Here is a 22778-nt window from a genome sequence, read left to right as displayed (position 1 = left end):
CGCGGACAGATGAAACTGTGCAGTGTAAACACACTTAGGATGTGTGAGGGCTAAGATTATCCAGCTTGTGATGATTTTAACGCTGGTAAATGACAGCAAATTAAGGCCTTTTAAGCTCCAGATTAGCATTTCTGCGCCTCATTAAGTAGGAAGTTGAGTTGATCAGGAGAGCCCAGGAAACAGCAGTCGGAGTCACCACCTCCTTTCCCTTACTGCGGAAACACTTTTTCTGCTATAATGAGATTTCTCATGTTCAACCTGAGCCTGGAAATTGTTACAGAGCTTATTGTCAGCTCATTCAGCATCGTACTTTTGTCTTTGTCTTACAGAAAAAAAAGCTAATTATTTCCTTATTATTTCTCATGATGTTCACTCACGACTCATAACCTTCATTATTTGCAAGCATTAGTGAAGTATGAGTAATCAGGCTTTTCCTTAATGAACTGTAACACTACAGTAATTTGGCCTGGCGTGTGTCTGAGGGTGTGTTTCCTCCCAGCATTACTTTACACACTAATTAATTTGTCAGGATAAAGCAAATGAAAATGCACGCTCCATGTTTGAGGCACTTGATTTAAGTGGCTGCGAAAGCAAACATTCACAGGTATTAGCAAAACAAACCCATTAATGGCAGCGCACAGGTTAAGGCCTCCGAGGAAATGTTATCCGGGGGTAAATATTTGAACAGCCCTCTGGCAGTGTGGCGCGTATTCTCAAGGAGCTCCTTCACCTGCTTCCTAAGTGGCTGTAACTAAAGAGCTACTGGGCAGGTACAAGGAGGGGGGAGGAGGCTGGAGTCAGGAAGTGTGGCGGAGGACCTCTGGGTCATGCTACTGTCACGTTTGGGCTGCCTGGACAAGACGAGACAAGAAATGTTGGATGTGTTCCCCTGTTACGTATCCATCCAGCAAGCACGTCTGCTGTCATTCAGTCAGGCAGATTTTTTTCTCTCTGGTCATGGTCATTTCTGAGAGAGAGGGCAGGGAAAGTTTGGGAATTTGATCTGTGGAAGTCAAATTTTAGGTCATAAAAGCACTTTGAACTAGTTATGGGAAATTAAGGAAAAGTAATGACATTTTACCAGCAGGCCAGGGTGTGAGCACTTTAGGCTCAGGGTACTGATGGTCTTTTATGGGATGAGATGCATGGATTGTGTGTGTGCATGTGTGACGGAAGGAAAAAAAGGGAAAAAAAAAAACAGAATGAGAGGCAATGTATGAAAGAAAGTGCTGAGATTGAATGTTGTAATGTGTGCATGAATTTGAACTAGAAGTGCTGAAAGAGTCATTTGAACTGTATTAATTGTGCTGTCGGTGGGCAGTGCAGTCAAGGCGGAATTGCCCTGGCATGTTGACTTGACATCGGATGAAGATGCCTTTCAGAGACTGTAAATTGAGAAGGCAGAATATGATACACCAAAAAATCTCAGGGCAGGTCTAGACTTCACTCTTTATAATGCTGCTGGGCAATATGGCCTTAATATTTAAGCTACATCATGTTACATGATGTACAGCATTTCTTAATATTTGGAAATCTCCTCAAAAGCACACAACCAAAATTGACCACATACCTTGATAATGATATTGCAACAATATTGTAGAGATGACTATGAGTGCTTTAACAAACAATGAGATTTTTGGTAAATTATAATCAGCGATGTAAATATAACACTTAAGTGGGAAGAGACGCCTTTTAGAATGGACTGATAAGTTCAGTCATTTTACTGTAATGCAGCCTTTAAAACCAGAAAAGACAAGGCTTATGTCATATCACAGAATAACGATATCCAAAATCTTAGATGATATATAGTCTCACATCACGATAATCTTATTCCAACGACCAGTATGCAACCTCCTTGTTAACCTGCAATACTGATGTCACTGACAGGCAGTCTGCTGTTCAGGTCCAGACCCAGACACCATCCTAACCAGACCAGGACCTATGACTGATACACATTGTGAATAAATACATTTTGTTTGGCCTTTTCTGTTTTAACCAGCTAGCTTTTTTTGTCTTCACTGCACTAGTGGTCCAGACATTCACAAACCAATTGCAAGAGTTGCTGATCACTCATATGACGCTACTCTGCTAGTCTTTATAGTCTTAAGCATTGTGATTCAAGTCAAACATAAACATACACACAGATGAGATGAGATACAACAGTCAGAGACAGTGAAAACAGAGCGGTTAATCAAGAATGGACTCGTACATGTTCATTCTCCCCACAGGCAGGTCGAAATCAGTATGACTCATATCTCAGACTGTGGTGATGATTAAAGCAGCAATGTGATGTTCCACTACTAGAAAGCACAGAGCAAGTTTTGAGCGGTTCATCTGAACTGAGGGCACAGGAAATAAAATATTTTATAAGGCTCGTACTGAAACCGAAACTGAATCATAATGCATTTTAGAAAGTACGACTGGGCCTTTTGCTTGAGTACATTTGCTCTTATTGAACCATTTTGTGTTTTTATCTCTAAATCACTTTTGTCTGGGAATAATTATATTTCTGTGATATCAATGTATTGCTCAGCCTTGCTTTATATTATTAATGGACAATGAACTGATTTTCGCCCTTCCTCCTACATTACAAGTTTCACATCGAGCTGTGAAATAATGGTAATGATAATTGTATTGATAATGATAGTAAGAATAGTGATAGCGACGATAAGTCTAAAAAACATTTAACTTGCACATATCAGGTATGGGGAGATCCCCTAGTTCTCAGTCATTAAACTAATAAGAACATATTCTACTCATCATTGCGTTTCTCTTTTCGCAGATGATGCACTTTTATTTTTGTGTGAGGTCCAGATTTTAGATCCTAGTTTAGAGATCTGATGAAAAAAATGTGAAAATGTGCATGACACTGGTAGAAACAAAAGAAACCAAAAGATCCCAAAAAATGCATTGGAAAATAAATAAATCCCTTTTTAGAAAAGACCAGGCGAAAGAACTCTATACTCAATAATGAACACAGTTCAAAGCAATTCAGATAGGGAATTGGGTAGTCTGTGCAGTCTATCAGCAGGGATTAAAAATCAATGTTCTACCCAGGATAGATTCTTACAGTCCATGATATCATTGTCCCCTCCTCCCACGTACGTGGAACATTTACATAAAATAATCTCTCAGCTCATATGGAAATGTGCACATCCCAAAATGAAAAAATTAACGGCATCAGAAAGGCTGTGGAAATTTCAGGGTTCCTGATATGAAATTTTATGCTACACTTTACCTATATGTTCCACTTTAAGCTGGTGCGACGATAGATGCAAAACTCTATTCCATGGCTTGCAGTGGAAAGGAGAATTGTTATAGAAACCCTCTGACACAGATATTATTCTCAGATTTTTCTATTAGATTGTATAAACTTAAGACACCGAGTAGATATTTGGTGTAAGGCTGCAAACTACATTAACATAATAAGATACAGATTTTAAGGTGGCTGAACTTTAATGTTGATGTACTCTTCTCATTTGTTACGTATTGATCTCTGTATATCACCAGTATTATTCTTGATTATACTTGTTTATATATTTATACTTAAATTATAAACCACAAAGACAATATATCTACACAAATGTATTGGAAGTAAAGCACGGAATAGGGACGTTTGTCACTTCACTTTGCTGCCTCTGCTGTTTTAGAAAAACTCTCACAAAAGACACAGCAGCCTTTGTTCCTGGTCCACTTCACACCCACCACTACATCTATGCAAGTCTGCTCACTCTGCAGCCATGAGCGAATTACTGTTGTTCATTTAGACTGCACACTCTGCCCCATTCATTGGATAACCCGCTCTTGCCTAATTAACGCACCTTGCTCACAGGCATCTCACTGAGAATATCAATGTTGAACTGTTGCTGAGCACAACCTTTCCCCTGATTTTTTACAAACAACCCTGTGAAAAAGAAGTCAAGTCTTGGAAGCGAGCATGTTTTTGCCGTACGCGATCCAAGTCCCGAATTTGAGGGCAGAGTTCCCTTCAAACGATCCCATGCTTAAATGAGAACCAAATGTTTGTTTAAGGTTTTCCTCTCTGCGAGTGGGCTGTTTGTTTTGATTGGGCTGGAATGTCACTGGACAATACCAACCAGCTCTGCGGAGATGGAGAGGAGCCTTTTCTCTTGCCCTCAGTGGATTTTTGGCCACATCATAAGGCTATTTATATGCCTGATTGGAAGGAGAAGTGCTGTGGCAGTTTGGCTTGTTGTATACTACAGGGAGAAGTAATTTGCCAGAACAACAAATGAGATTCTGTGCAATGCTTTTGTGGTATTGAAAGCTGCATCATGCTGGCCAATATATATATATATATATATATATATATATATATATATATATATATATATATATATATATATATATATATATATATATATATATATATATATATATATATATATATATATACACACTATAATATTAGTGCAGGTGTTAGCCATAACCCATTTCATATACATTGTAGCTAAAAGCTCACACCATGTTTGATATTTAACATTAGTTGGCTGGTTATCTTCTATAATTAATGGCAAAGATACAACAAGGCTATGAACTACAGAAGCAAACAAGACCATCAGCGAGAAGACTGCCTATTTGTATGTAGTGTGATGGAAAAATTCCTTTTCATTATGGGTTGATGAATTTTGAACTATTTTGTTGAATATGATTTCTTATGCAAATGTATGAACACCTAACCTCTGCCCTATATGATTGTAATAGAGTCACGAACCAGCCAAAACTCAGATAGAAAGTCGCCTTCTTGTCTCATGTTTTATGTCTGATAATTTTATGCTTCACACAGAGTCCCAGGTCATGCGTCATGAAGTTTTAACTTTATGTCTTGTGTCGATGAGAAGCCTGTCTGGTTGGGATAGTCGTATGTACGTATGTGTGTAGCTTAATCACTGCTGGCACTGAGAGTGCTTGTCTCTTCCCCTGACCTTGTTGATATCTGTGTATAAATTGTGAACACTCCTTTACTCGGGGCTCATTCACTCAGCTCATGAATTTGACTGTGTGGTGAGTCCATCTGCAGATGGTTGGATTAAACTTGCCGAAAAGACAGATCTGACTTTACTCTTTTATTGACAGAAATTTCCACCACAGTAGTTATTCTTGCTGCCTGTCACTGGATTGGATTCCGAAAATTAAAACAATGTCATACGGCGGAGGGCTGAGGATGTATTGAGGAGTCTGACCGAGGAGATAAACTGCTCTGTAGTCTGGTGGTACAGCAGCAAATACTTCTGTGTTGCAGGGGTAGAAGTAACTAATTACAACTAATCAAATTACTCAGTAGTTGTGTTTTTTCAAGTCTGTAATTTAACTTGTACTTAATTATGCATTATAGCTTATCTATTTAATTACTTCATTTGTAGATTGTAATAAAATCATAATGGAGTACTGTTAGAATGAATGTCTAAACCTTCATCTGCATCGTAAGTGTATCTGGTCACAAACAGGCCAATGAAACTGGATATAAATCACAAAACTCTGCAGCAGAAGAAGGTTTGGAGAGGGGATATGGCCACTGAGCAGAACAGAGCAGGGGTTCAGAGTAATTCAGACAGAAGATTTGGAGAAACATTAACCCCTTTGATTGAATACCTGCTCTTAATAATGCATTAAACATCAATAGTTAAAAACTACCAACAAATATTTTACGTAACTGTACTTGTAACATTTTATGTTGGCTTTGCTTTATCTTGCATTACATGACTAGGGAATTAATTGAGCAATTTAGCTGCCGTGGTGCCAGATTACTTTTTTTTTTTTTTAAATCAAAAATGCTGCCAGTGTTTGCCTGAACACAGATCTGTTAGTTGTAGAAATACATGAAACTAATGTGTGTGAACAGTGACGTTGCTAATAGAATTGTTTGCTTTGTTTCGTCATCGTCATATTAGTCCTAGTCCTGCAGACAGCTGTTAAAAAAGAAAAAACAGTATTTAGTGTAGTAATATTAAAATATGTTGCCTCTGTCTTTTACTAGTTTCCAAACCAAATGCACATGCTAGCCAGATCAACATCTTTATCTCTGAAGGCGATGGTGTTCAGAACGCTTTTGTCTACAGGGGACGCCAGAATCAACATAAAGTTCCTTATAGTTATGCTAAGTATGCATATGTGCACTAACACACAATGTAGTGTTGTGTATCCTTGATGAGTGTAAACAGAACTGTAAGCTGCACATTAATTCACCCACGTCTGCAAAGAGCACATTGAGAGTTATGGTTTATGTGCCAAGGTTCTGAGATATTCATCTTGATTCTGCTTCCTCCACCCGAATTTCATGGACGTGAATTGAATTTGGTTTTATGGTGTTCAAAGTACCAACGAATAGAGTTTCATAAAGCACACAAACACATCCCTCATTGGCAGGAGACATTTGCATACAGACAGAGAATGGGGGGGGGACAAAATAATCTCTCAAACTTTTTTGTTTTGGATAGATTTTTATTATTGCTGTTAGAGAACTACGAGTCATTAGTGCAAGCCAAAATCAAGCATAAGCCCAGTAGTGTCGGTATTTGGCTGGGGCATTTCTAAGCTTTAATAATGGCTGATTCAAACAGCAGGCTTCAACACAGTAGCTGTGTCCATATTTCATACTCTAAGCAGGTTTTGAGTCACTTTAGAAAATGGAAAAAAAATATATACTCATAGTTCAAAGGATTATTCTGTAAATCAGACTGGCTGGCAGACCCATATAGTCGTGTTAAGGTTGCAACAGTGTTGTGCACAAAAAAGAGACTTTTGCAACTGGAAAGCTTTGACGACCTGATACTCTCCATTTATGTACAGACAGGATTTATAGAAAGTGATTTTGTTGTGCACTAGACTTAAAAAAGAGGCATTTTTAAGCTTCAAGCTGTGTAGCTAAGTGACCTGTATTGGACTTGGTGCCATGCACAGTTGGAAAAACAGTCCAGTTCATTACCTTGCCGGATTGAATCATTGATGTCTGTAAAAATGTTTAAATCAGGCCTTCAGTTCTTTTTTTTTTTTTTTTTTTTTCAGATTGCAAGCAAAATGGATTCACATAAGACTATAATGATGCTGCACAATAGCTGAATGGGCAGACTCGAATGGCTGTCAAGTGGAAAATCATCTGAAACATTTAGCGCTATTTTTGACAGATCAAGGCAAACATATTTCTGACAGAAATCCTGAGCAGAGCCACCATTAAATTGACAGGATGAATGCCTAAAATAGAGTTGTCTTCTTTTGCTCTTTTGTCTCAGATGAAGCACTTCGTAACCAGGAAACTCTTCTCAAACCGTATGGATCAAATTACTGTGCAGCTCTCTGGGATTTTCCTCTGATCCTGTACCTTGGCTTTTATGTATGGAACAATGACTGCAAGCCTTTAGATTCACGCTGCGTCTGCCAGCAGCTGGAGCGCATTGTCATCCTTAATACTGAGCGCGAGTAACACTGTTTTTCCATTTTCCTGCTGCGGTGTGTGTTGCCGTGCACAGGGAAAGCCTGCGTCCTCAAATGCCTGCTGGATATTCACAAAGTCTTCCGAGAGAACGACCCGGCCTACATACTGAACGATCTGTACATCACAGACTACTGCATCTGGATCCAGAGGGTCAAGTAAGTCCACCAACACACACTCCACAAAGCCGTGCGCGAACACATCAGGGGGACTCATCTTCTGAGAATTACCACGAGAGCCAAGGGAAGTGCCACTCAGCCCCTATGATGCAGCAGGGCTTTACAGGAGGGGATTAGACACGTCATTTGTCACAGCAGGGCCAATTGAAAGACCAAGCCAGTAAGAGATGCATTCTCCCCTTCTCTCCATTATCATGTGTCAAAAGAGCCAGCTGCACTCAGCAGCTTCACTCCATATGAAACTTTTAAGAGCGCACATGTGTGCTGAGGCTCCTTATATCTTCCATGGGTGTAACCTTGCACCAGCATTGGAAGCGAAACATGCAAAATGTGCACTTTTTCTCCAAGTGATATAGATTTGATGACTCTCTCCTCCTCCTCGTGCATATTTTACAATTACTTACACATTTCAAATGTGAGCCTGCGAGCACATTACTCAGTAATGAGCTCTGTTTTACTCTTGGCTAGAGTTCAGCCAAGTGGTGTGCTCGTCTGGAAAAAGCCCAGTTGAAAAATGTGCGCCTGATGTTGTAGGCTCAGCGCCCAGATGCAGACACGATAAAAGGTCTGCGGGGATTTAGTGCCCCCCTCCCACCCCCGCCCCACACCCTCTCCGCAAATTCTCATTTCTACATTTTTCCAGCACAAGTCTAGAATTCTGCTCTTATAAACGGTACAGATGCTGGGATCTTAATGGGTGGGAAAAATCAATACCTTGGTTTAAGGTTGGCGCGATCTTCTCTCTGAGATCAGACACACACTTGTGCTTTTAAAGGCACTCCATCTCACGGTGTAAGCGAATGGAGCTTCCGAAGCTCTGTCAACTCACTGAAAATCTTTATCAGTCTCTCCTCAGCTGAGGGGCACCGCAAGACTGCCTCCCCTCCCCTCCCCGCTCCTCCTTTTCCATTCTTTACCTCCGCTGTACATTGGAGCTAAATGTCAGCTTGACCTAACATGCTCCTAATGCACCCCGCATCGATCATTAAATGGATAAACCCATGCTGTCGTAGCACTGACCTGCGACGGAATTGGTACATTTCCCTCTTCTGTTTTGTTTTTTTTCCTGTCAAGTTTTTTAGCCTCTCATATAAACAGTTGTGAAAAAGATGTTTGGACTGGTAAAACCACTTCTGTCACCTCCAACTACTTGAAAGAGCAACCAAGCGTGATGCTTTTTGTTGATCCTCTGTGGGTCTTTTAGCCCTCACTCTACAGAAATTCCATTCACTTGTGGTTTCTGAAACTATGTTCTCTTGTTTGGAATATAAAATAAGTCTGAAAGCAAAGCAGCACAGGAGATTCAAGTCCCGTTCTTTGAGGTTTGGAACGATCGCGGTTTCCACAGACCAGCCTCGGATATCAAACATGCAGTTTGTTGTGGCAGCCTTTTGTGGTGTCTGACAAGTTTGATGACAGATCGTGTAGGCATTGTTTTCTTCAGTGCAAGATATTCCCCCTGCGCTGGATTTGTCATCCTCCGCTAAGTGAGTCGTCTCTGTGAGCAGTGCGGTAAGATGAGATGTAATCTATACCCCTGCTGCAATCCCTGTATCTTGTCACTCCTCGCAGCCGAGGAAGCAGACGCGATCAGCTGCTCATGATGGACATGGCGATTAATGGATGTTTACTGGCTGGGGGGTTGATTTATTTAATCTCCTCGCTGTCCCACATGCATTTCTACTCCTAAAGTTCCTCTGACTGCCGAGACATCGGTCTCAAATTTACAACCTCGTAAAGACTTCACTGTGATTTAAGCTACAGGGCAGGCACTCCCCTTTGCTCTCTCACACAGAGTCTCAACAGAAACCTGCGCAGTGAAATCAAGAGTGCAACCTCAAAGCAAATTGCTCTTCATAGTGTCTCAGTGATCTTTTTCTTTTTTTTCGCCACAATGGTCACTGTTCCCAATTTTTACACACGCTTCCTTTGTGGAAAGTGTTTAAACTTCACCGTCACACACCCATCCAATCCTAATTATCTCCGAATTGTTAGCAGAGAGTATAATTCCAAATGGAGCAGCGGGCTCTCCAGTCCATTAGTCCCAGGGTATGCTTTTGAAGGTCCTCGGGATGCCAAAGCTCCTGCAGCGCTGCTGGACTGCAAAGAAAAAGCGAGTCGCTTCACTTTCTCCCTTTGTCGTCTTTTCCTTTATCAAAAAGCTTGGAGGGAGGCCAACGTAGATTCACAACAGCCAGCGCAGACAAAGCCTTTAAGCCTGCTGTTGTGTTGCATTACCTCAGTTAAATCAGAAGGGCTACAACTTCCTTTTTCAGCGCTGGTTCACGTGCAACCACCCACCCACCCTTAATAATTGGGTCAATTAGATTCTGGCAGACAAAAAACATGGCAGCCTTCAGATGATGTGTTCCAGGGTTTGTCTGAGAGGAGGTAAGTACGACGAGATTCTTGTTTCCTTATGAAGTCATTAGTGGAAAAACGTGGTTGAATGTGGGGGTTTTTCTATTGCGGAGAGAATTTGTGACTTCTCTGTAAGACGTGTGAGCTGGACATTCACACATTGATCCAGACAATGGAAAATTGACAAGAGAAGGTTTAGGGATAAACCGAGCCTCACACTGTAACAGCTGAATGGACGGACTTGGATAATTGTGAATGAGAGGTGTGAAGTGAACAGGCCCCAAAAAACATGGGTGTTGTTTTCACTGAAGAAAGGGAGTACAAAAATAAATAAAATGAAAATAAATTGTATTAAATGAAGGGCTGCACTATGACAGTTACAAAGGAAATTGACAAAAGTTTGCCTTAGGCAAGTTAAATGTCACATCTGGGTAGTAAATCCACATACAACATTGTGTTGTCCAGGGCTGATGGTGGAAGTAGCAAAGACGGGAGCAATTTCACTCCCTTCCCACCTCTAGTAAGTAGGAGTGGGTAAAAAAAAATCTATAATTATCTAGATTCTTATCTCTAACGATTCAGAATTGATTCACCATCGTCAAAAATCAATTTTCTGAATGTTAATCAAAACCATGATATTGAGGGACCAGCTGACCAACACACACCACAGCTTTTAACAACTTAAACAGACTCTGGTGAAGGAAATAACTCTGCCTAATAACTACGTCTGTTTTACCTCAAAAACCCTGCGCCTGTTTTGCATCTTGTACAACAATGGCCCTCCCTAAATCCAGCAGTGCAGCAGAGAGGCTGCTCTGCACTGCTGGACTGTAAATGTTATAACACGCACAGCACGCCCCCTACTTTTGTTACTCACTTGTAGATAGGACTATAAGATACTTTCAAGTTAATTAATTCATTAATTCCATTAAAATTAACACGCTGTGACTCATTTGTTTTAATCTTAACCACTTGATGGTTTGGCTCTCTGAGATTGAAAAATGTAATTTATTCACTTGTTCTTTATTCAGTCGAGATTGATTTGAATAGAGTATCAATACTGACACCTGAACTATTGAGAGTTGTCCATGCGCAGTACTGACCGGGCATGAAAACAGCTGCGGGGGAAGACATTAAAGGTTTGAAGAGCGTGCAAACATTTCCATTATTTAGAAAACAAGAAAGTTTGTTGCTTTCCATGTATGCAAAACAGGACAATAAAGTAACATGAGTCTTAAACTCATGTTACTTGATAACTGCTTTTAAATAATAAATTCAAACAATTTGTTCAGGGCAAGTAGTTGACTTTTAGATCTCGGACCAACCCTGCAAGTGAAAAAATACTCTCATGTTGAGCCTGGAGTTGTATATTTTCTTTTTCCTGAGGCCATCCTTATTTTTGGATAACGAGACAGCCCCTAGAAATTCAACAAACTCTCTTCCTCCCTCGTCTCATTTGGCATTGTGTGTATGACAATGGCTGCTGGAGAGAGTGGGCAGCTCTGACAGCCGCTCCCCCACAGGGACAAGCATCTGTGGCTCCAACAACTGGGAAAGTCTCTGGGCGACGAGGTCAAGCATGGGGTCAACCGTGTCAGCCAAGACATGCGGTGAAATGCCTTGAAAATGCACTTGTGCACAGCGGCATGGTGTTAACACCCCCCGCCGCCGCCACCAAGCTCAACTGAGCAGTTCACCTCAGTACACCTCTCTGTGCAATTGTAAAGCACAAGGCCCTTAATGCCCAGCTTTTCCTACCGGCTACTTAGCAAGATTTGTGTTTTCATTTTACTTGTGCTCAGGGGCTTTTCCTGGAGAATTTCAATGAGGTGTTGCGGGCTGTTGTTGTCTGATGCTCCCTGCGTGGAGGAAAATGGCAAATTGTCCTGTAGCCGAGCCTGGCAGCTCCTTGTTGCTCCCCTCCCCCCTCTAACCGTACAGCTGATGTGACAACCAGATGAGCGCTTGGAAGGACTTCTCTGGAACAACCAGGCAGCGTCACACAACTGTCAAACGCCCGTCCTCAAGGCTTTGAAATAGATAATGGAGCTGAACTATCTGATGTTAGCCTCAGCACTGGAGGAGATCGTAGAGGCCCCGCTGGGGAGAACAAAGACACAAATGTCTCGCAGCTAACAGGGATAAGTAGTACAGATTTCCTCCCAGCATGAGGCCACTCCGCTTTTTTGTCTTGCGTCCACAGGCTCATCTTAAACACAGACTTTGCATAATTTATTATTTGCATGTTTGGAGTGGCCACTCTAGTTATTACAAATGATCATAGTGAAGGTTTTTTTTTTTCTGTATTTGCAGCCTCAGACGCTTGCTCATCTAATCAGATAGCAGTGGCTCTGTAATTTATGTCACTTTTGAAGAAATTAACAAGAGATGTTAACAGTTGAATAACAACAACAGACTGAATAACTATTAATATAATTTCAGGGCTTAAATATCTGAGGGATTGCATAAACCAAAAGGTGAGAGAGCAGACAGTAAAATCAGATTGTGAAGAGACTTGGTTGTAAAGATACCGCTCTCCCTACTGCAGAGTATGAGTCAAACCTGAAAATTTTAGCTTTTCAAGCTGCAGTACAAGCTGAAACAACTTTCAGTTTCGAGCCTGAGGGCTTTGACATCTTGAGCACAGACCAAACCCAAGCCTGCCATGTTGAAGATACTGTATGTTGATAAAAATTTCAACTCAACTTTAAAACTTAAATGATGATGTTGACAATACAACATCGCGTTTTAAGAATGGTCTCACATTCCCCCTTAAGCTTCACCAAACCCACAAAAGCCACACACCCCATTCATCCAAATATCATTGTGGACCAAGTACACCCCTTCATGACAACAGGATTTCCCAATGGCACTGGGCCCCCCCAGCGGGACAATGAACACCTAAAGGGACATGAAAGAGCTTAAGGTGTTGACCTGGCCTCCAAATTCCCCAGATCCCAATTTGATCGAGTATCTTTGGGGCGTGCTGGATCAAGTCAGATATTCACTTCAAATTTCCCGGCACCAGACACCACAGACACCCCATAAGTCTTTTGACCATGCCAGCACTGGGTCTTGGTCCATTAAAAAAAAAAAACTTGGTTGCAGTTCAATCAGCCATTCTGCGAGTCTAATGCTAATGCCATCCACCAAGGAAACTATGCTTTCACCTATGTCTGTCTGTTGGTTTGTTTGTTGGACGGTCGATTGTTTGATTTCTCGGTTCCTTAGTTTGACAGCATGATTACACAAAAACTTCTTAACAGATTTCCAAAAAAACTTGGATAGAGGATGGGTGGCAGCCCAGTGAGAACAATGTGATGCAAATCCTAGACCTAGTGCACTTGAATCATTGTTAAGAAGTCATGAGGTGTTCAAATTTAGAGTTATACAGTGCTATTTAGTTTGACATTGGCTTAGGCTTGACTGAATTAAAGGAGACTCTTGGGCCTTGGTAGAGGTATACGCTCTACTGAGTGCCATCTACTTTTTAAGTATTTGAGTTTAAACAAAATATTGGCGCAAGTTAAAATGTTGGCATGAGAGTTGTTTTCCATCCAATAGTTGTCAAGACATATTTCAGTTTGGACCAAAGTCCCGATTGCCACTCACAGAGCCATATCACTGAATGAATGTTTCAAGTGTACATGTTGGCTAAAGATTTGTGTAGTTGTTTTCTGATGAAAATAAGCAGTGTAAAACTGTACAGCCTATATGCACTGTCACCGACCTCATGAAGTTGCTGGACTAACAGTAACCCAGGTTGTAATGAACAAAATCTATCTACTGTCAACAGATCATTATGGTAGATCATTGTTTGAACAGTACAGTAAGTCTTTCATAGGCAGCTATAGGCCGGAACATTGGCGTGTTGAGTAAATACGTTTTTGTTTCTCATTTCTGGAATCGAAGCTCGAACCGCTCCAGTATTCAGTCGCACTGACGGATCGCATCTCCCGGTGTCAGCTTTTATCCCCCTCAGCTCCTGAATGATGCATTTTGCGAGTTGCACTGAGGAAATCTGGTGCTCATATTACACAGATTTATGCATCTGAAGACAAGCTTTATCTGAGATGTTTTGAAGAGCACAGGCACGCTGAATGACTTGCCCTTTCAATGAACACGGGTCTGATGAAAGAAATGTCAGATTGTAATTTAGCTCGGCTCTTTTCGCAGGCCCAGACACTGCACATACACACACACACACACACACACACACACACACACACACACACACACACAAAACACACTCTCTTCTCATTCTCATCGAAAAGACTTGGGCAGATGGAAGCGTCTTTGTCTCGCCAGAAGTTTTCCAACCTTGAAAAAGCCACCCCTCCTCAGTTTAATGAAGGCAAGCCACAACAGCGGTGTAGTAATGACTGGATTGTGTACAACATTATCCCTCCCCCTCCTGGACGGAGCCTTTGTATTCACCGCAGGCCGAGCTTCTCCCACCACAGAGCAAAGGAGGGGAGAGAAAACAAGCGCGCCTCCCCAATACTAACTCAATAATGACTTCCCACGGGGGAAAGAGAATACGGGGCAGTCTTTGAAGTGGCTGTGCTACAGGAGGCTCTCTTCTGCCCCAGCCGCACTACAGGAAGTTCTCACGTGGGTTTTATAGAGCCAGGGACTTAAACAGGCTCCTTAGAGCCTGCACACATCTCATCAGCATCCATTGAGGTTATATTAATGTCTTGATATCCTGTAGTCTTTGTGAGAAAAAGCTATTTGTCGTAAAGATAGTTGTGCGGGACTTGGGGCTCTTGGCTCATTTTGTGCCTGTCTTTAGATTCTCAAACATGGAGACCACGAAATTGCTGGACACAGTTATCCAAAGAATGTGGTGGTTTCTGCTCCTCACACATAAGTCGTCTCTTTAGACAGCTTGTGTGTTTACAGGATCATATATGGAGGTGAAGCATTGCTCGTGCTTGACGATGTGTCTGCAGTTGTTGTCCTTTAGTTTGCAATGCACAGATTTATTTGGCCAGCATGGTGCATTTTTGTGCTACTGTATACATTGGAAAATCAGCTTACCCCTGTACAGACATCAAGTAAGCAGATTAGGGCATGGTAATGTTGGTTGGTCGGCCAACCAAGTTGGATACAGATATCTATGGTGTCGGTTATAGAACAGTAACACTGATGATCACTGGAAGCAGTAAAGCACTGTGTGCACTCTCTGGCTGCATGTGCATTTTCTTTTTGACCTACGAGGGTCAAAGGGCGCATTCACTACACGAGTAAGGGCCTGATTCATCAAATCTGAGTCAAAATAGAGCATAGACGTCACATTAATTACGGCCTTGTATAATTTATCAGCTCCCGTCATTAAACCGGTCTCATGAAAAATGTCCGTCTTTTTGAACACTACTGGGATGAATTGAATATCCACGTATCCTTCAGAATACATTTTTTGAAAGTTTTTGTTGCTGTTCATTTGGCATCATCACCATGTCAGTATTTCTGTATTTCTAACTGTCAAATTCTCTGGTTTCGAACCAAATACCTGCCAAACTCTATTTTCTCAAATATGGTAATATGTTAAACTACTACTTGCTGTTGTAGTGTTTAGCCCAAAGCACTGCTGTGCCTAATTGTGCATTTAGAGTGAAATCAGCCCTGTATTAAAACAGTGCGTTGGTTGGGGGATGTTGCTTCAAGAACCAGTGAGACGTGAAGCACAGTCCAGCAAGTTTCACAAATTTGAACGCTTTTCATGTACAGAAATAGTTTTTTGTTATTTTAATCCATTTGTGTGTACGTTTTATTGAGTGCAGCTTTTGCAGACTGAAGGCCAACAAATTGAGGAGAAAGACTCCTGCACACCGTCCACTTCACCTGCAGTTAAGTTAACAGTACAGAGTTTCAGTACTGAGACCTTCATCAGGTTATCTTGGTGATAAAATGAATTGCAAGTGAAGTGGACAGTGAGCAGGCGTGTATTTCCTGATCACGTACTGTTTATTTACAGACCAAGACAGCAACTTGTTGGACGTTGTCACATTGCTTTGAAGCTGCTTTGTTTGTCTGCAGCCTTCTGTGTTGGAACACCCACTGCACCACCAGAGTTGTCCAATTAAATGAAAGAGATGTGTTTTTCACGCAGGGCTAAATTCATCCCGCCAGTGGCACAAGTCAAAAATATTCCTTTTCATTGTTTAAAGAAGGATAGATAATGTCTGTTAACAGCTGGCCACGTTTGACAGATTTCACATATTTTGTAGCCTGAGAAAAGCGGTGCATTTCAGCCGTTCTCGCAGCTCTGTGACCAAGACCGCGGGGGAAAGTTTTTCGAAAAATCTTCTACATGCTGAGCTGGCAACCTGCCCAAGTGTCGAAGCAGGAAAATTGTCTTTGGCTTCTGTTTTCAAATTCTGCCACATTGTGACTGAGAAAACTGGCAAGAACATTCTTGGATGAAAGGTGCATGTGGGAAGGGGCATTCTGTCTCTGCACACACACACACTCACACACACACACATCATGCTCATCCCAAGTTTCTCTTTCAGTGTACAGAGGAGAGTGCGTGTCCATATGATGCAGCACAACTATAAGATCTGTTTACACAGTCCCTCCTGAGGTCTTAAATGAATGCTCAGCCCCAACATGCTGCTTCCATAAACACACTACTCTCACCCGAATAGGGAGCTCATTAGGCCTGCACGGTAATGAGGAGCCATCCTGGTGCTCAGCGGTGGGTTAATTGGGCCAGAGAGGGCACCAGGAGCCGAGTGTGAAAGTGTGAATGGCAGCGGAAGAGTAGGCCATACACACACACACACACACACACACACACACACACGCTCTGTCCCAACCTGAATGGACATAGTCTGAATCGCAGTGACCCGCAGAGGTCACCTTGTAATCACCATGGCAATGGGGGCGGCACACACGCCCTAACCGCTCCGGGGGACGAATAGCAACCACTTAAGGTTTTGGCAGCATGGCAGACATTCCCAGTGTGAATAATGTGCAGGCAGGGGCCTCCCAACAATCTGATGGCTTTACACAAACGGGGGGCCTTGTAGGAGGACAGCCACCAGCAATAAAACACCTTCTCTCTCCTCGAGGGGTCCGTTGTGTCTTCTGTGGTGACACAGCTATAAAAGTGAAGCTGCAGGACAGGAGCGGTGTTTAATGCACTGCTTTATGGGGACATTCTCTTAATCTTAATCTTTGGAGACGTTCAGCCGCGGGGCTGCAGCACGGAGCCGTTCTCCATCCAGACTTTTATTGACTGTATTGCAGTCGGACTTTGTGCACAACTGCAGTCTGTTCGGGCCATTCAGGGTCGCCTTGCTTCTATTCTGCAGGATTTATTCTCACACTGTGCTTAGGTTCATTCTGTTAATTCCCAATGCAGCCCGATTGTTGGGTGAAATAAACAGTTTAAAATTCAAATCAGACTTTGTTTTCCCTCTGTTTGGCATGCATTGAATCAGATTCGCAGGAAATGTTGGCAGCTCTTGAAATCATTAAAAAAAGAGAGAGAGAGAGAAAGAGAGAGAGAACGTCAATGTATTCTTTAGAATCTGAAAACCACATCTAGTGTGGCATGAAAGGTCCCTCTGCTTGCTCTCATCCTCTGCAAGCCACCTCTCCTCTTCCTCTGCTGGCGTAGCCTCTCAGAATGCGGAGGTGAAGGCGTGCAGCGCGTGGTGGACGGGGGGGTGGAGGAGGGGTCCGCCTCTCTCAGTAATCCCTCTCAGTCTCTTATCGCCTCTCGCAGGGAGAGCAGCGGTGGGGGAGGAGAAGAGCCCGAGCCCCGCGTATCAGCGCCGCTCATCTCCCTACATTATTAAACATCCATATTTCCATATTTCATTGAGCCCCCCATGCCTCGGCAAATCGTGGTCTACTTAGCATTCAGATGAGAATGGGATATAGTTAATGGGTATTAGATTTGTAGATGGTTATCCTGTGGCTGTGTCTTTAGTGCGCAGAGCCAGTCCATCAGTCAGTCGTTGTGCCGCGCTCCCTCGGGTGCCACTGATGAAGTTGTTGCTGGATGTCTCTTTTTGTCTTCCTCTTTGTGTTGTCAGACACTACATTTATTGAGGAAACCTTTTTTTGTTTTTTGTTTTTTGTTTTTTTTTTTGCTTTTCCAACTTTGCAACTCTTTTTCTTCACAGGTCCAAGAAGATGACAGCCTTGGCCGTGACGTTACAAAAAGCTTCCCTGCGGAAAAAAGACTTGAAGCTGGATCTCGAGGAGCTAGAGGAGGCAGCGAAAATGGTGGCAGAGGAGGAAGAAGAAGGAGAGCACGGAGCTTCCAAGAGCACTCCGATATCCCGCGGTGACAGCAGCAGCACTTCTAGTGACAGCAGCAGCAGCGACTCATCTGATGACAGTGAGGAATCTGAAGAGGAAGGCTGCACCGACTCCAACCAGGGAGGAGGAGGGACGTCTAAGGACAACCCTCCACAGTCCCATTTCAGCTCCGCTGCCTCTCCCATCCCCCAGGAGCCCACAAGCTCACTCATCTCAGCGCAGAGGAGAGTGGACGCCCTCCCCTCAGCTTCAGTAGGCTCCAGGCAGCTCATCCAGGAGCTGGGGGAGCTGAAAATCTCTCATGACTCGAGCTACAAAGCAGAAAGGAGCTGCTCAGAGCCCAGCAGCGCCGCCGCAACAACTCAAGTAACATCTGGGAGGAGCAGCGGTGGGACTCTGTTAGAGCCGAGTCCTCGCAGAAACCCTCTGCTCATCGTCCAAACCCGGGAGGATCTCGATGACAGTGACTTGGTTTGCTGACAGAAACTGGCGTGGAGCCTTAAAGACACTTTTTGAACTGTTGAATCCATGTAAGTGATGTAAGAAACGTGTGTTTGGTTTTCAAACAGTTTATTTCTATTTTTGGATTTTTTTTTTTTTTTAGTGCTTCTTCTTGCCTTTGTAAAACTGCGCTTTGATTTGCAGCGCTTTAACCCTGCTCTAGAGGACAATTTTATTTACATAAAGAATGATATTTTTGACTCTAAGAATGTGCCAAGTCTCATTAAAATCCTTATTCTGTATGTTTCTTTTAACGAGCGTTGGAGGACGGAATTAGAGGCAGCATAGCGTCTCCTGTCTTGCCTCGTTTGTTTTCTGACTCTTGCTCTGGCAGCTCTATATCTAGCTGCCTTACATGTTATACAAACGTTTCTACTCTCTGAACATACTGTGTTTGATCCTATATGAATTGTATATGCTCCTTTTTAATTATTGCAAATTACTCAACAGTGTTTGTGGTCTAAATGTAGCTCACTGACATCCAGCAGTGTAGAACTTCTCTTCTACTACCCGTTTGAAAACATTCAGTCTATATGACCATGTTGAACTCTGATGAACAAAACAGGAACATCATTCCAGGAAAGGGACAACATCTGTCAGTATTTGTTGCTGTACATCACTCAGCCAGCGTGCCTGCTAGAGCTTCTTGTAGGGAGCCGTTCTTTCCCTAATAAATAGCAGGAAAAAGCACTAACCTCTTCCTAAAGCCCTAGCATTGATTGAAGTGGAAAAGACTCTGCCGGCACTAAACAGGTCTGCGGAGCACGCGGGAGTGATTGATTCATCTGGCATGAATGGAGGAGCGCCGTCAACACAGCTCAATATCATCGGCCGCGTCTAGCAGGCGAGAGAAAACAAACAAGGAAGCACATGTCAGGCAGATAGATGAGGGCTGCGAGCGGGGCCGTGGCGCGGGAGCCGTTTGTTTGAGAGATAAGAGCACCCCTGGGCCCCGAGGCAGCCGCGAGATAGAGGAGCATGCGGCCCGACAGAGGCAAGCTGACACTGACCGGCTCAGGCGCAGAGACGTGCTCACAGCGGCGGCAGCTATTTTCAACCACACTGTAATAAAATAATTTTAATCTGTGTCCCCAGAGAGGACTTGGTGTTGATTACTGTGATTGAAGGACAGGGATGAGATTCAGAAATGACCCAAATTAGCAGAATTTGTCAGGTTTTGTGATCCTGATGGATCGTCGCTGGCCGAGGGAGTGATTGATCAGGCACCGGCGCCGTGTCGCCTCAGGCTTCTTTTTTCCAAGGAGAGTTTCATCCTGCATGAATGAAGGCGGCTCAGGAGCCAACGGTGATGATGGCTCCCTATGTAGGCGCTATCTGTAGTATTGTGTTACGAAGACGGATGGTGTTGTTAAGCACCTCCCAAGAAGAGACGGCCTCCTTGCAACACCTCCTTTGGGAGCGAGCGCCATCATCGCCGTGTCTGAGATGAGTTACGCAGTGAAAGTCAGCCCATTTAAAACCCCCTTCCGTTCTAGGGGACATGAGTCCAGGGACTGCGCAGCCCCCGCAGGCGGTGGTTCCCTCTCCCCGCCGGGGTTTCACATTGATTAAGTGACACGGCGCTCTGTTGCCGTTTTTCATTTTAAAGTGGCCTCCATATTCCCCCATTAGTGCAGCCGTCTCGGAGCCTGACCGGGGGATCCGCGGCCAGGCTCTGCACTTCACTGGCTTCTTCTGCAATTAATACTCCCCGCCGACGGACATTTTTCATGAGACTGGTTTAATGACGGGAGCTGATAAATTATACAAGGCCGTAATTAATGTGACGTCTATGCTCTATTTTGACTCAGATTTGATTAATCAGGCCCTTACTCGTGTAGTGAGTGCGCCCTTTGACCCTCGTGGGTCTCAGAAAGTGGAGTAATGTGTTCGGGACTCATGTGGGCCACCGTGGTAATTAGCCCATTAGCAACAGCACATGTCTAATAAGGAAGTCTACTCGGGCTCGTGATGTATTTGCCTTTAACCAACCCATGTGATGGAGACGAACGAGTACCACTTGTGCAGCGATGGTCCCATACTGACCTGCAGACTTGAGATTGACATTTGATTGTATTGCTTAATGTGTAATATTTCTTTTTCAGATAATTCCTTTTTGGTTTTTTATATGTTGTTATCAGGACACTGCAATGCTGTCATTGGTCTTCCCTGTTTAAATAAAGGAAATGATGATGATGATCTGCACCTGGAGAATGAACAAGTATCATCACTAAGGGACAGCTCAGGGTCAGATCAACTCTGGCCACCACCGAAAGTATACCAAGATCAGAATTTGGGATTTTTTTTCTGATTGGGTTTGCTGTTATATGAAATAATACAATCTGTGGTCAACACAGGTTTAAGAGATTTTTGCCTTAAAATACATCAATACCCAAGTTTTGAATGGTTGCTAACAGCTCAGTAAATGAGAGGTCGTCCCGGGCTTAAAATCACCATCACACCGAACATGGAGAATCATCTCCATGAGAGGGAGACTTTAAGAGGGAGACTTTATTGGCAAACTGTCCAACTGTCCAAATGAATCAGTTTATAGGAGAATATGTACTGTACAGTGTGGTAGGAAGCTCAGTGGCATTAAAGTCACGGGTCGTTGGGAAGCTTTTGATTCCCTGGCAAGTTGTGTTTGCCACAGATGCATCTTGCAATAATCCCATTGAAAACTCCTGTAGGCTTCTTGTCGAGGAACCCGCGGCGATTCCACAGAAAACACGTCATCCCTGCAGCGTTCCAATGCAAGCTGGAAGCTGTAATTTCCGAGTTGGTATTCCTGACTTCCAAGTGTTTTCTAAAAGTGTTCCAGTGCATTTGATCGGCAAACATGGCCGCTCGGGGGAAAACGGGTGCTTGAATAGAAGATCTGCCAACTTCACAAGCAACTGTAGCAGCTAAATGAAAAAGTTAAAGTGAAACTCTCTGCAAAAAGCCACTGAGGCTTTTTTTGTGAATGTATGTGAGTCAAACCTTAGTGTAAAAGCATAATTACAATGAAAGAGGCACTTTTAAGATTTAGCGTAGTTTCGTTTTCGGGTCAAACTCATTTTAAATGGGAGTGCAATAGCATCAAAATGGCTATTCTTAAAACACTAAGAAGGCTCGACAACATGAAACTTTGCTCGTAGTATCACCAGGGTCTCTACACATGAACACGAGCATTGAGAACATTGTTTGTGTACACAGAGTTTACTAAAAAGAAAGTTTTTGGACAACTCACGTTAACAGATGTTTCTTCCGCTCGTAAGTGAAGTCAAAATTGAAAAAAGTAATCATTCAATATGTGCGCCGCCTTACTGCTGTGATGTCATCAGTGTATGTGTCGGCAAACTCGGACTCTTGACCGAGTTTCTGACTTGGAACTCGGATCGCTGTTCCGCTGCACTTTTCCATGTCGGAGGTCGTTTTATCCAAGTTCCAAGTACAGTGGGATGCACCATTGATGTGGGTAGCTGCTCTGCACCGGCATAAATAAAGGCAAGTAGCATTAAGTATGTGAGGCTTGAGATGTAAACTGCCATCTGTTGTGTGTATAGAGAAGACTCTTACCCTATGAACCAACACATGGACTCATTTGAAATCACTTCGGTTTTCTGTCTGTGAGGATTAAGTGAGGCCGTTTCATATAAAGGAGCCCTGTAGCCGCAGTGCATTTGCGGTGACCTTGCCTCTACTCTTTTTAAAATGATCCCCACTAATGAGATGGCGTATTCCCGCCCTTGTTGTTTTTGTTTTAAATGGTAAAAGTCGACGGCAAGGACGGTGTCGTCACTGCCCTCTTGTCCCCGCGAGGCGCCCCCTCCGGTTGATTGCGCTGGAAAACTCAATCTCCTCTCCCGTTCCTGAGAGGCGAAGTGATTCTGGTGCTTGAAAAGATTAATAACCCTCAAGAAGGAATGAATCAGGTGCTCTCCAGGGCCTGACCCCTCCGATGGGCGTGCAAATAGAAATCCTTTTGTGTGCCTCCTTCTTCTCTGGGCGGCCGTGTCGCCGGC

General features: G+C 43.2%; 1 protein-coding gene across 2 annotated transcripts in view; it reads left to right on the top strand.

Moving 5' to 3' along the window:
* Positions 1 to 20976, top strand: part of shq1 (SHQ1, H/ACA ribonucleoprotein assembly factor) — a 39822-nt gene extending 18846 nt beyond the window's left edge. For both annotated transcript variants that reach the window (XM_037102111.1, XM_037102110.1), the window contains exons 11-12: positions 7488 to 7608; positions 18132 to 20976. In XM_037102111.1, coding sequence (XP_036958006.1) covers positions 7488 to 7608; positions 18132 to 18750 — 740 coding nt within the window. In that variant the 3' untranslated portion in view covers positions 18751 to 20976. The remainder of the gene's footprint in view (positions 1 to 7487; positions 7609 to 18131) is intronic.
* Positions 20977 to 22778: the final 1802 nt, after the last annotated feature.

The sequence above is a fragment of the Acanthopagrus latus genome, chromosome 6 (genome assembly GCF_904848185.1).
Source record: "Acanthopagrus latus isolate v.2019 chromosome 6, fAcaLat1.1, whole genome shotgun sequence".
NCBI lineage: Eukaryota > Metazoa > Chordata > Actinopteri > Spariformes > Sparidae > Acanthopagrus > Acanthopagrus latus.
The sequence above is the reverse complement of the archived record's forward strand: the minus strand, read 5'-3'. Positions and strand labels throughout refer to the sequence as shown.